General features: G+C 41.4%; 1 protein-coding gene across 1 annotated transcript; it reads left to right on the plus strand.

Moving 5' to 3' along the window:
• The first annotated feature begins 5,028 nt into the window (after positions 1-5,028).
• LOC106599199 (phosducin) lies at positions 5,029-11,590 on the plus strand. The gene is made up of 4 exons (XM_014190318.3): positions 5,029-5,117; positions 9,919-9,971; positions 10,213-10,346; positions 10,615-11,590. Exons 2-4 carry the CDS (start codon positions 9,929-9,931, stop codon positions 11,134-11,136), a joined length of 699 nt encoding a protein of 232 aa, XP_014045793.2. The 5' UTR covers positions 5,029-5,117; positions 9,919-9,928; the 3' UTR covers positions 11,137-11,590.
• The last annotated feature ends 1,215 nt before the right edge of the window (positions 11,591-12,805 follow it).

Genomic DNA, 12,805 nt, shown 5'->3' on the forward strand with positions numbered 1-12,805 from the left:
AGACAGTTAGGAAAGCTAAGGCTAGCTTTTTCAAACAGAAATTTGCATCCTAATTCCAAAAAGTTTTGGGACACTAAAGTCCATTGAGAATAAGAGCACCTTCTCCCAGCTGCCCACTGCACTGATGATAGGAAACATTGTCACCAGCAATAAATCTACGATAATTGATCATTTCAATAAGCATTTTTCTACGGCTGGCCATGCTTTCCACCTGGCTACCCCTGCCCCGGCTAACACCTCAGCACCCCCTGCAGCAACTTGCCCAAGCCCCCCTCCCCCGCTTCTCCTTCACCCAAATCCAGACAGCTGATGTTCTGAAAGAGCTGCAAAATCTGGATCCCTAAAAATCAGCCGGGCTAGACAATCTGGACCCTCTCTTTCTAAAATGATCCACCGAAATTGTTGCAACCCCTATTCAACCTCTCTTTCGTATTGTCTGAGATCCCCAAAGATTGGAAAGCTGCCGCGGTCATCCCCCTCTTCAGGGGGAGACACTCTAGACCCAAATTGTTATAGACCTCTATCCATCCTTTCTAAAAATCTTCGAAAGCCAAGTTAACAAACAGATCACTGACCATTTTGAATCCCACCGTACCTGCTCCACTATGCAATCTGGTTTTCGAGCTGGTCATGGGTGCACCTCAGCCACGCTCAAGGTCCTAAATGATATCATAACCGCCATCGATAAAAGACAGTACTGTGCAGCCGTCTTCATCGACCTAGCCAAGGCTTTCGACTCTGTCAATCACCGCATTCTTATCGGCAGACTCAATAGCCTTGGCTTCTCAAATGACTGCCTCGTCTGGTTCATCAAGTACTTCTCAGATAGAGTTCAGTGTGTCACATCGGAGGGCCTGTTGTCCGGACCTCTGGCAGTCTCTATGGGGGTGCCACAGGGATCAATTCTCAGGCCGACTCTTTTCTCTGTATATATCAATGATGTTGCTCTTGCTGCTGGTGATTCTCTGATCCACCTCTACGCAAACAACACCATTCTGTATACATCTGGCCCTTCTTTGGACACTGTGCTAACAAACCTCCAAACATGATTCAATGCCATACAAACATTCCTTCCGAGGCCTCCAACTGCTTTTAAATGCAAGTAAAACTAAGTGCATGCTCTTCAACTAATTGCTGCCCGCACCCTCCCGCCCGACTAGCATCACTACTCTGAATGGTTCTGACTTCGGTGTCTGGCTAGACTGTAAACTCTCCTTCCAGACTCACATTAAGCATCTCCAATCCAAAGTTAAATCTAGAATCGGCTTCCTATTTCGCAACAAAGCCTCCTTCACTCATGCTGGCAAACATACCCTCGTAAAACTGATTATCCTACTGATCCTTGACTTCGGCGATGTCATTTACAAAATAGCCTCCAACACTCTACTAATAAAACTGGATGTAGTCTATCACAGTGCCATCCGTTTTGTCCCCAAAGCCCCATATACTACCCACCACTATGACCTGTATGCTCTCGTTGGCTAGCCCTCGCTTCATATTCGTCGCCAAACCCACTGGCTCCAGGTCATCTATAAGTCTTTGCTAGGTAAAGCCCCACCATACCTCAGCTCACTGGTCACCATAGCAACACCCACCCGTAGCACGCAATACAATTATTTTGCCTCCTTGGCTTATTTATTGCCTTACCTCCCTACTCTTCTACATTTGCACACACTGTGCATAGATTTTTCTATTGTGTTATTGACTGTATGTTTGTTTATGTGTAACTCTGTTGTTGTTTTTGTTGCACTGCTTAGCTTTATCTTGGCCAGGTCGCAGTTGTAAATGAGAACTTGTTCTCAACTGGCCTACCTGGTTAAATAAAAGTGAAATAATAAGAATTTAAAAAATCATTCCAAGTCATCATCTCATCTCTACAGAGCTGCTGCCTATGCTGTCTGATAAAATAACTATTTTGTAGTTATTCAAAGTAAATAAAGGCATACTTTTATGATGCCAACTATTAATCACTTCGATCATGCATTTTCAGGTAAAGATATCTCGCGAAGCAACAGCTGCTCTATATACCTTCACAATCGCGCATTCTTCTCTCTTCCATAGCTGGCGTAAAAGTAATAGACCGGACAAGTAGATGCGCAATGGATTATGGTCATTGTAGTTCATTACCACGTCGAAACAATGTTGATTATTGGCCTGTTGGAAACTACTACTCCCTACTACATCGTACAGCTCAGGCTCAATCTGATTAATCTCTAGAGAAACTGTGCGCATTGAGTTGTTTTGTGTTTGTATGAAAGGTACGCATTGAAACGGCAACTTGTAATCTACATGCCATCCCTGTAGTATGAGACATTTCACAAAATGCATAGAATGTTCATGGATACCTTCTTTATATAAAAAGTTTGCAACAGAGGCCAGAGAATTTCACATTTTCCTTTCTAGATGTTGCAAGAGACTGATGGACAAGCTTCCCCCTAGTTTAACACAACAGAGTTTTACCTCCACCGAGGGCTGACTATTGCGCTGGTTATCCTCCACCGAGGGCTGACTATTGCGCTGGTTATCTGAAATTATTGGTTGCAAATTTTTGTTACATTTATTTTAAAGCTAGAATCCGCAGTTGCTACATCTATTTGACTTAATGATATATACCCATTGATTCTTGAATAATATAACTTAGAAATGCCATAACCCATCAGAACCCAACATAAGCCTACTTTACTCCATTGTTTGTAGATCATGTAATTAAGCAATAACGCACGAGAAGGTGTGGCATATGGCCAATATACCATGGCTAAGGGCTGTTCTTATGCACGACGGAAAGCAGAGTGCCTGGATACAGCCCTTAGCCGTGGTATATTGGCCATATACCACAAACCTCCGAGGTGCCATATTGCTATTATAAACTGGTTACCTACATAATTAGAGCAGCAAAAATACCCGCGGTACACGTTATGATATACCATGGCTGTCAGCCAACCAGCATTCAGTGCTTGAACCACCCAGTTTATAATTGTAAACAAACACTATATAGCCTCAAAACATGGTTAAAACTACTGTATTTTGGGTTCTGATGGAGTATGACAGTTGAACTAAGCTAATAAGGCATTTATAAGTTATCTTCTTAAAGAATCAATTGATATATAGGCGGGGTGACTGTTTTGTTTTTGTTTCAACTGCAAATTCTAATCTGAACGTGCATTCTAATCCCAGAGATATGAAACATGGTCATTACACCTATCAGAACCCAGTGACGCACAATACACACTGTAAGACCCTATAAGCCTTTAAAACCTATGAATATACGCATGCAGACAATCTGAGGTAGCTCCATGAGGTAGTCATGTTCTTGCATGGTGTACAATCTTTAGAGAAACTGTGCGCATTGAGTTGTGTAATGTTATGTAATTGTGTAACATTGAGTTGTGTAACATTATGTAATGTTCCCAGATTGAAGATTATGAATGGATGTGGTCCACACTAATATACATTTGAATGACAATGCCGGTGTAGAAAATCACATACATTGAGAAAGTGCACATCACATAGGCTGCGTTTACACAGGGAGCCCAATTCTGATCTTTTGCCTAATTATTGACAAAATATCTGATCTGATTGGTCAAAAGACCAATTATTGGCAAAAATATTTGGCTGCCTGTGTAAACGCAGACAATATTGACAAAAAATATCAGAATTGGGCAAATATTGACAAAAAAATCCCATCTACACCCCCCCAACAGCTGTTAATATACACTACCAGTCAAAAGTTTTAGAACACCCACTCATTCAAGGGTTTTTCTTTATTTTTACTATTTTATACATTGTAGAATAACAGTGAAGACATCAAAACTAATGAAATAACACATATGGAATCATATAGTAACCAAAAACAAACAAATCAAAATTATATTTGAGATTCTTCAAAAAGCCACCCTTTGCCTTGATGACAGCTTTGCACACTCTTGGCATTCTCTTAACCAGCTTCATGAGGTAGTCACCTGTAATGCATTTAAATTAATAGGTGTGCCTTGTTAAAAGTTCATTGGTGGAATTTCTTTCCTTCTTAATTCGTTTGAGCCAATCAGTTGTATAGTGACAAGGTAGGGGGGTGTACAGAAGATTGCCCTATTTGATAAAAGACCAAGTCTATATTATTGCAAGAACAGCTCAAATAAGTAAAGAGAAATGACAGGCCGTCATTACTTTAACAACTGAAGGTCAGTCAATACGGAACATTTCAAGAACTTTGAAAGTTTCTTCAAGTGCAGTCTCCAAAACCATCAAGCACTATGATGAAACTGGCTCTCATGAGGACCGCCACAGGAATGAAAGACCCAGAGTTACCTCTGCTGCAAAGGATAATTCATTAGTGACCAGCCTCAGAAATTGCAGCCCAAATAAATGCTTTAGAGTTCAAGTAACAGACACATCTCAACATCAACTGTTCAGAGGAGACTGCGTGAATCACACCTTCATGGTCGAATTGCTGGAAAGAAACCACTACTAAAGTACACCAATAATAAGAAGAGACTTGCTTGGGCCAAGAAACACGAGCAATGGACATTAGACTGGTGGAAATTTGTCCTTTGGTCTGGAGTCCAAATTGGGGATTTTTGGTTCCAACCGCCATGTCTTGGTTTAACACTTTTTTGGTTACTACATGATTCCATATGTGTTATTTCATAGTTTTGATGTCTTCACTATTATTCTACAATGTCGAAAATAGTAAAAATAAAGAAAAACCCTTAAATGAGCAGGTGTTCTAAAACTTTTGACCAGTAGTGTAGCTCATCTGTTGCTCTTTCCATGTTCTTCTCTTATACACACACACACACACACACACACACACACACACACACACACACACACACACACACACACACACACACACACACACACACACACACACACACACACACACACACACACACACACACACACACACACACACACACACACAATCTTATCTGAGCAGGTCTAATTCCTGAGCCTATTATACACGTCACCATATTACTTGTCACTATGAAGATATCTCTAATTAATCCAGCACAGCCTTCCCCAGCTGTCCTCAGAAGAAACCCATTGCAACACATCAGTGATAACCAGCCTGGTCAGGAGTAGGGAGACTCAGGAAGGAAGTGCAGCTAACCACACAGGTGAGCATGACTGTCTGCTATCCTATTGATTAATATTGATTCTATTTGACATAGAGCAGTGAAAGATGTGGTCTAACTCTCCACTGGGATTGAAGAAGAGAAATAAGTCATGAAAGATGTGATCAAATCTAAAGTGATCGTCCATAATGTTAGAAATTACACATGAAAAACGTTTGTCATACTCTATGCTGTTTCTGCAGAGTGAGTGAGATTTTAAGATTTTAAAGCTAGAATCCTTAGTTGCTACATCCATGTTTGGACTTATAAATTAATGATATATTGTATACCCATTGAGTCTTGAAGAATATAAATAAATGCCTTAGGACAGGGGTTCTTAAACTTTTTCAGCCTGGGACCCAAATGAGAAATTCTGTGTTTTCCTGGGACCCAAGCTTAGAAAAACATGCAATTATACGTAAATATTGGTACATTTCATTGCCTTTACGCCTAAAAAAATGCAATATAGACAAAAACAAATAACAATGAAATACCCAGAAATGTCTTCTCATGTTTATTTTTCCCCATTAAAAACACTTACAGTGAGGGAAAAAAGTATTTGATCCCCTGCTGATTTTGTACGTTTGCTCACTGACAAAGGAATGATCAGTCTATAATGTTAATGGTAGGTTTATTTGAACAGTGAGAGACAGAATAACAACAAAAAAATCCAGAAAAACGCATTTCAAAAATGTTATAAATTGATTTGCATTTTAATGAGGGAAATAAGTATTTGACCCTCTCTCAATCAGAAAGATTTCTGGCTCCCAGGTGTCTTTTATACAGGTAACGAGCTGAGATTAGGAGCACACTCTTAAAGGGAGTGCGCCTAATCTCAGTTTGTTACCTGTATAAAAGACACCTGTCCACAGAAGCAATCAATCAATCAATCAGATTCCAAACTCTCCACCATGGCCAAGACCAAATAGCTCTCCAAGGATGTCAGGGACAAGATTGTAGACCTACACAAGGCTGGAATGGGCTACAAGACCATCGCCAAGCAGCTTGGTGAGAAGGTGACAACAGTTGGTGTGATTATTCGCAAATGGAAGAAACACAAAAGAACTGTCAATCTCCCTCGGCCTGGGGCTCCATGCAAGATCTCACCTCGTAGAGTTGCAATGATCATGAAAACGGTGAGGAATCAGCCCATAACTACACGGGAGGATCTTGTCAATGATCTCAAGGCAGCTGGGACCATAGTCACCAAGAAAACAATTGGTAACACACAACGCCATGAAGGACTGAAATCCTGCAGCGCCCGCAAGGTCCCCCTGCTCAAGAAAGCACATATACATGCCCGTCTGAAGTTTGCCAATGAACATCTGAATGATTCAGAGGACAACTGGGTGAAAGTGTTGTGGTCAGATGAGACCAAAATGGAGCTCTTTGGCATCAACTCAACTCGCCGTGTTTGGAGGAGGAGGAATGCTGCCTATGACCCCAAGAACACCAACCCTACCGTCAAACATGGAGGTGGAAACATTATGCTTTGGGGGTGTTTTTCTGCTAAGGGGACAGGACAACTTCACCACATGAAAGGGACGATGGACGGGGCCATGTACGGTCAAATCTTGGGTGAGAACCTCCTGAGATGTGTGCAAACCTGGTGAGATGTGTGCAAACCTGGTGGCCAACTACATGAAACATCTGACCTCTGTGATTGCCAACAAGGGTTTTGCCACCAAGTACTAAGTCATGTTTTGCAGAGGGGTCAAATACTTATTTCCCTCATTAAAATGCAAATAATTTTATAACATTTTTGACATGCGTTTTTCTGGATTTTTTTGTTGTTATTCTGTCTCTCACTGTTCAAATAAACCTACCATTAAAATTATAGGCTGATCATTTCTTTGTCAGTGGGCAAACGTACAAAATCAGCAGGGGATCAAATACCTTTTCCCCTCACTGTACATACCTGTCTAGGTTGGAATTGTTGCTGTTAAAATACAATAAATAATTTAATTCTGAACTGGAATAAACAGATTGATCACATCACACAGATGTATAACAGAACACACACACACACACACACACAGGCTTTTTGATCGTGCAAACCGAAGTAACAGTACAGATAAAACAATTCAGGCCTACTGTACATCTTACAGTAGAAATTATTGTTGATAGAAAGTCTAGGTTGGAACTGTTGCTGTTAAAATACATATTTTTTTATTCTGAACTGGAATAAACTGATTGATCACATCACACAGATGTAGACCAGAAAACACACACACACAGTCCTAATGAGCGGTGTGTGGCTGGTTGAAAATTTCAACAAGCATGTCTATTCTGGGCTCAGTTTTGATAGTGCAACACTGAGGTCATGCTCAGCATTGACACTGTTTCTGTACTTGAGAACCCTGACTTGCATATGTATGTGGTGCCAAACTGGCTCAGAACATCTGCTTTCTCAGTCAGGCAGGAGACCGCTTCCTGCTGTAGATGAACAGCCCAGAACGGTGTGTTTGTCTAAAAAAAACTTCTTGCTTCAATCAGCTTATTCCAGTTCAGAATAAAAAGTATTACTTGAATTTTAACAGCAACAGTTCCAACCTAGACGTGTTTTCAACAATAATTTCTACAGCTAAATGTACAGTAGGCCTGAATTTTTCATCTGTACTGTTTCTTAGGGTTGCACTATCAGTAGCTAGTTAGCTTGCTTTGGCTAACGTTAGCCATTAGCTGTGTAACGTTAAAAGGCCAGGGGATTGTTTGAAAGAGAAACATCTACTACTATGAGAGATAGTACTCCCTTATTTCTGCATATCATCACCTGTTATAAAATTATAACAATGCCTTGCTAGTTGACTTACTTCTCCACTTTCGAAGCACTGTTTCCTGAAGCATTCTGCCCTGTTCTGAAATAACTCCCTGGGTTTACTGTCATGTTGTGCCTGGATGTTTGGTCAGGACGTGTCGTTTTATTAATTTGTTCGTTTTGAGAGACTCATTACTAAGCACAAAACACATTGTGGTTGCTCCTCATTATTTCTCGACGTTTGTATGAAAGAGACACAAAGTCAATGTTTTTGCGTTTCATGACTATTGAGCTCAGTCAGAACTTGTGACTAGCATGAGTCCATTTCATGACAGCGGTGAGTGATGGCGAGTGGGAATTACAAGTCAGTGGCTTGAACGACAGCGCTGCAGCGTGTGGGTCGCGGAGTGATCTCCAACAAAACTGCAGAAAAAAGATCCGGTAAACCGCGAAGCACACGGACATCTCCCTCTCCTACTCGCGCAGCTACCAGACTGAGCAGAGACCTCTGCTGCTGAGCAGAGAGCGCAGTTGCACTTGGCCAAATAAATTCCAGTAATTAAGAAAATAATTATACATTTACGTCGCGACCCACCATTAACAGGTCCGCGACCCATACTTTAAGAAACGCTGCCTTAGGAGCTTAGTTCAACTGTCGTACCCCATCTTAACTCAATATACAAGCCGGTTTTACTTAATTGTTTGTAAACAATGTAATTGTAAACAAACCCTATATAGCCTCAAAACATAGTTAAAAATATTATTTTTATATCATGGATAGTCAGTCCTTGCACCCATAGCGCTTTCTATTAAATTGAGAGTGGTTAAATTTGTCCAGCAACATCCATCAAAGTTTTACTAAACGGTGGCGGGGCTTTGTTATTGTTTGAGCTGCAGATTTTTCCCTTTATAGGCTTATGGTTTTACCGTGTATTGTGCGTCACTGTGTTCTGACAGGTGTACTCAGGACCATGTTTCATGTCTCTGGGATTAGAATACACATTCATATGGTTAAAATACGTTAAAATCTGCAACCGATCATTTCAGATGACCAGCGCAATAGTCAGCACTAGGTGGAGCAATATAAGACGACATCATCGAAACCACTGAAATGTTTTGCTTGTGCATGGATACATAAAAAAAACTATTCTGTAATTTACTGCAGCACAGCACAAACTTGCGGGACAGTGCCTAGAGCACTGGAACGTCACCTTGGACACAATGATGATGTACAAGACAAACCAAAATACATTGACACACTGTACACATTTAGTAAGAATCTAGCAAGTTGTGTTGGCAGCGTTATCATCAAAGATAATGTTTTATTTTCAGCTCTGTAGAAGCTTTATGGTTTATGGTTGCCCTAGGGGGGCAAAGTAGCTTTTCAAATTTAGCAAATTTAGCGACAGAGATCAAATGAGAAAGGTCTCAGGTTAAATTGAGATGTATTGTATTTGCTCTAACACTGGAGATGGAGAAGGAGAGATTTTGGGGGGAGGGTGTGTATATCACAAGGATTGGCATGGTCCAGATTAGTAAGGTTTAGGTTTGACGCATTGTTTTGAGCAGGCCTATGAATGCTGTCATTACTCAGACTCAGCCGCATCATGTCTAAACAAGCTGCTGTTGTATGGCCTCTTTAGATAATCCACCTGAAGAGTTGTATTGGCTCCCTGATCTATTGCTTAGTGGCTTAGGGGGTCTGTATAGGTCATACAAACAATACATGCCACATTGTTATCTTTATCTCCCAGCAGCATCTTACACACGTAGTCCCACGCAGACCCATGAATTAACTCTGTTTTAGAAAACCCTGAATATTAGACATAATCTTAATCTGATCATACAGCATCAGCCTGGCTCCCTCTGAATGTCTCTGACAGTTTCAACATGCTGCATACAGCACACAAGCCAGGCACACCTATGAACCAAAGTGATGCTACAATGCTGCCAAGGTGAAAGCTTTGTTACAAGCCAGTCTCTTTGAGGAAATGGTGATAAGAAAATGGTTTTCATTGATAAACTTTATTTTGTCTCTTCATTCAGAAAGTTCATTATGTCAAGCCCAGATGAAGATGAGGTGCCAGCAATCCAAACAGGTGACAGACAAATCATCAACTAATATCAACCCTTCTAGTGACCTGACTCTTTATAGGTCTACACTGTTTACAATCCAAACCTCACATGAAATGAGAGTGAATTCTGTATAAACTGTCTTTCTGATGCAGACTTTTTTCTCTGTAAAACTCAGCTCTTGTTTTCACCTATTGATGGACCCCTCCCAACCCATATAATTACATATAGAACTTTGTCTCAACTACTTTGTGGTTTATCTACAAGGCCCCAAGGGTGTGATCAATGACTGGAGGAAGTTCAAGTCTGAGGACCAGGACACCCCTCCCAGCAAGAAGGAGCTCCTCAGACAGATGTCCAACCCCCAGAGCGATGACATCCCCGACAGACTCAACCGCAAGGTCAGTCAGTGTTCAACCACAACCACACGTCAGTCAGTGTTCAACCACAACCACACGGCGAGACAGTAAGTGACTCGACCACAGAGGGAGACACAAGTGTTACAAGCTCCTATGAGAATTAAAACATGTTTACTTTACCTATTTTTAACCCATAGAAATAAAATGACTAGACCCTCCATTCAAGTCAATTATATTTCTGTGTTTCAGACCCCTATACATACTAGACATGGGCCTTGACTCTTCCATCACCCCATTTGTCTCCATACAGATGAGTGTCCAGGAGTATGAAATGATCGCAGAGGAGGACGAGAAGTGCCTGCGCAAGTATCGGCAGCAGTGCATGAAGGAGATGCACGAGCGTCTCAGCTTTGGCCCTAAGTTCGACAGCGTGGTGGAGTTGGACAGCGCCGAGGCCTTCCTGGAGGTCATTGAGAAGGCGCACCGGCTGACCCTGGTGATCGTACACATCTATGAGGACAGGGTCAAAGGTTGCGAGGCACTCAACTCCTGCCTGGACTGCCTGGCCACCGAGTACCCCAGCATCAAGTTCTGCCGCATCCAGGCGGCCGCAACAGGCGCCGGCGAGCGCTTCTCAGACAACGTGCTGCCCACCATTCTGGTGTACAAGGCAGGCGAGCTGCTAGGCAACTTCCTGTCCATGACACAGCACCTCAGCGAGGAGTTCTTCGCTACCGATATCGAGGCGTTCCTCAGCGAGTACGGCCTGCTGCCCGAGAAGGAGTTTGCGGCCTGTCCTGATGAGGAGGAGGCAGGTGTGGAGGTGGAATAAGGGTCTTAATAGGGTGTCAGTGACAGTCAGTGCACATTTCTGAACCTATTAGCCTTCTAGGCTGCTGTAAATGCTATCTTTTTAGTTAACAGTATCCACTATCCAGTCAAGGCCGTTTAAGTTTATCACAGGCAGCGTACATTAACATCGGCAAAGCTACAGATTCCAGACATCAGCTCAATACTGTATGTGTGTATCACTATAAAATGCTTTTATTCTCTATGTGTGTGTGATTGTTAAGTGGATAATATTGTAATCTTTGTTAAAGGTTGCATTGGCGACATAGTATATGATCCTGCGGTTGTAGCAATGAACCCCCTTTTTACGGCTTGGGCTTGTTTATCACTATTGACCCAACGTCATTGCATTCTGTGCTATATTTTCATGTTTGAATTCAATAGGGTTAAAGTGTTAACCCCCAGTCAGTCATTAAAAGCAGTATTTCCCCATGAAAGTGTTGGTTGGTTTCTCGGTCTAATTGTTTTATCAATATTAACAAGCCTATAGGGAAATGAATGGGGGTTTCGTAGGGATTTTAGATAAACGCTGAAAATAAGTCTGTGGTAACAGGCTTAGGAGATGTTACACATTTTGTTCTATGAGAATCAGCTAATGTAGCTTTTTGTGAATGTTGAAGCATTTATGTAATCAAAACAAGCAAATAAAGCACTGTACATAATAATTGTTCATAAATTCATAAAGGTCATGTTAACTGACTGATATTATCTGACAGAACAAAACATTTTAAATACTGTATTCTAAGCATGTGTTAATCTGCAACCTTAATTTCGGCATTTATCAACAAAAAAACGTCCTTCCCCCGAGGAATGGCTGAACGAACCAGAGGTAACTCATTGCTGTTTTTTAGGACTACAAGCTGGCGAGCTCTATACCGAGCATAACCATACAAGACCATAGTGTAGGCCTAGGTCATCGCAAAATACTGTATTGAATACCAACGCTCTGAGCACTTCTGATGCATTTCCGTTGTTCATTGTGCCAGCACTGTGGGTGAGGAGTGGTCCGATACACATGGTTGTTGGCATGAAGCGTGGGTGGCATGAGGTAACATGTCAGGACAGAGTGGAAAGTTTGTGGTTATCTCACATCAGAATATCTTATGATGCCTGAATGAAATGAAAATAACAATTACCGGGTCCATTTTCCCCATTATAATAAATCATAGAGGGAATTTTAAATATATGCTTCAACATGTTAATTGGACACACACTTACTGTAAGACATTACACCATATGCTATACACTTGCTTCTCTGAGTAAATTCTTTATTTCTCTCTATATAATTCTGCTTTACAATTCATATGAAAATAAATATGCTTAATGATCAATAGGAAACATAGAGCTTGCATATGCTTGTATAATAATAAATAATGTAAACTCAATTTCATGGAAATGTAATTAAATCAAGCGATTAGTCACTCCACATAGGACCAGCTGATGATGTGTGTGTATCCTGTGTGCGTCCACCACTTGTTGCTCAGGTAGAGCAGCAAGTTGCCCGTGGCTAGGAGAGTGATTGCAACACCTTCACAACATGGCAACACCTACACAACACAACGGTATCTGGCTGAGTCAAGAGACAGCTATGTTACATACCTGATGATGCTGATTAATAGGTTGGGTTAGATGTTAGGAATGTCACGAGAGGT

Source organism: Salmo salar, chromosome 03 (genome assembly GCF_965601325.2).
Source record: "Salmo salar chromosome 03, fSalSal1, whole genome shotgun sequence".
NCBI classification, from domain to species: domain Eukaryota; kingdom Metazoa; phylum Chordata; class Actinopteri; order Salmoniformes; family Salmonidae; genus Salmo; species Salmo salar.

Bases quoted from the DNA above. Each gene is read 5' to 3' on its own strand.
- LOC106599199 (XM_014190318.3), top strand. From the start codon at position 9,929: ATGTCAAGCCCAGATGAAGATGAGGTGCCAGCAATCCAAACAG. The intron at 9,972-10,212 runs GTGACAGACAAA...TTTATCTACAAG, and splicing joins GGTGCCAGCAATCCAAACAG to GCCCCAAGGGTGTGATCAAT. The intron at 10,347-10,614 runs GTCAGTCAGTGT...GTCTCCATACAG, and splicing joins CCGACAGACTCAACCGCAAG to ATGAGTGTCCAGGAGTATGA.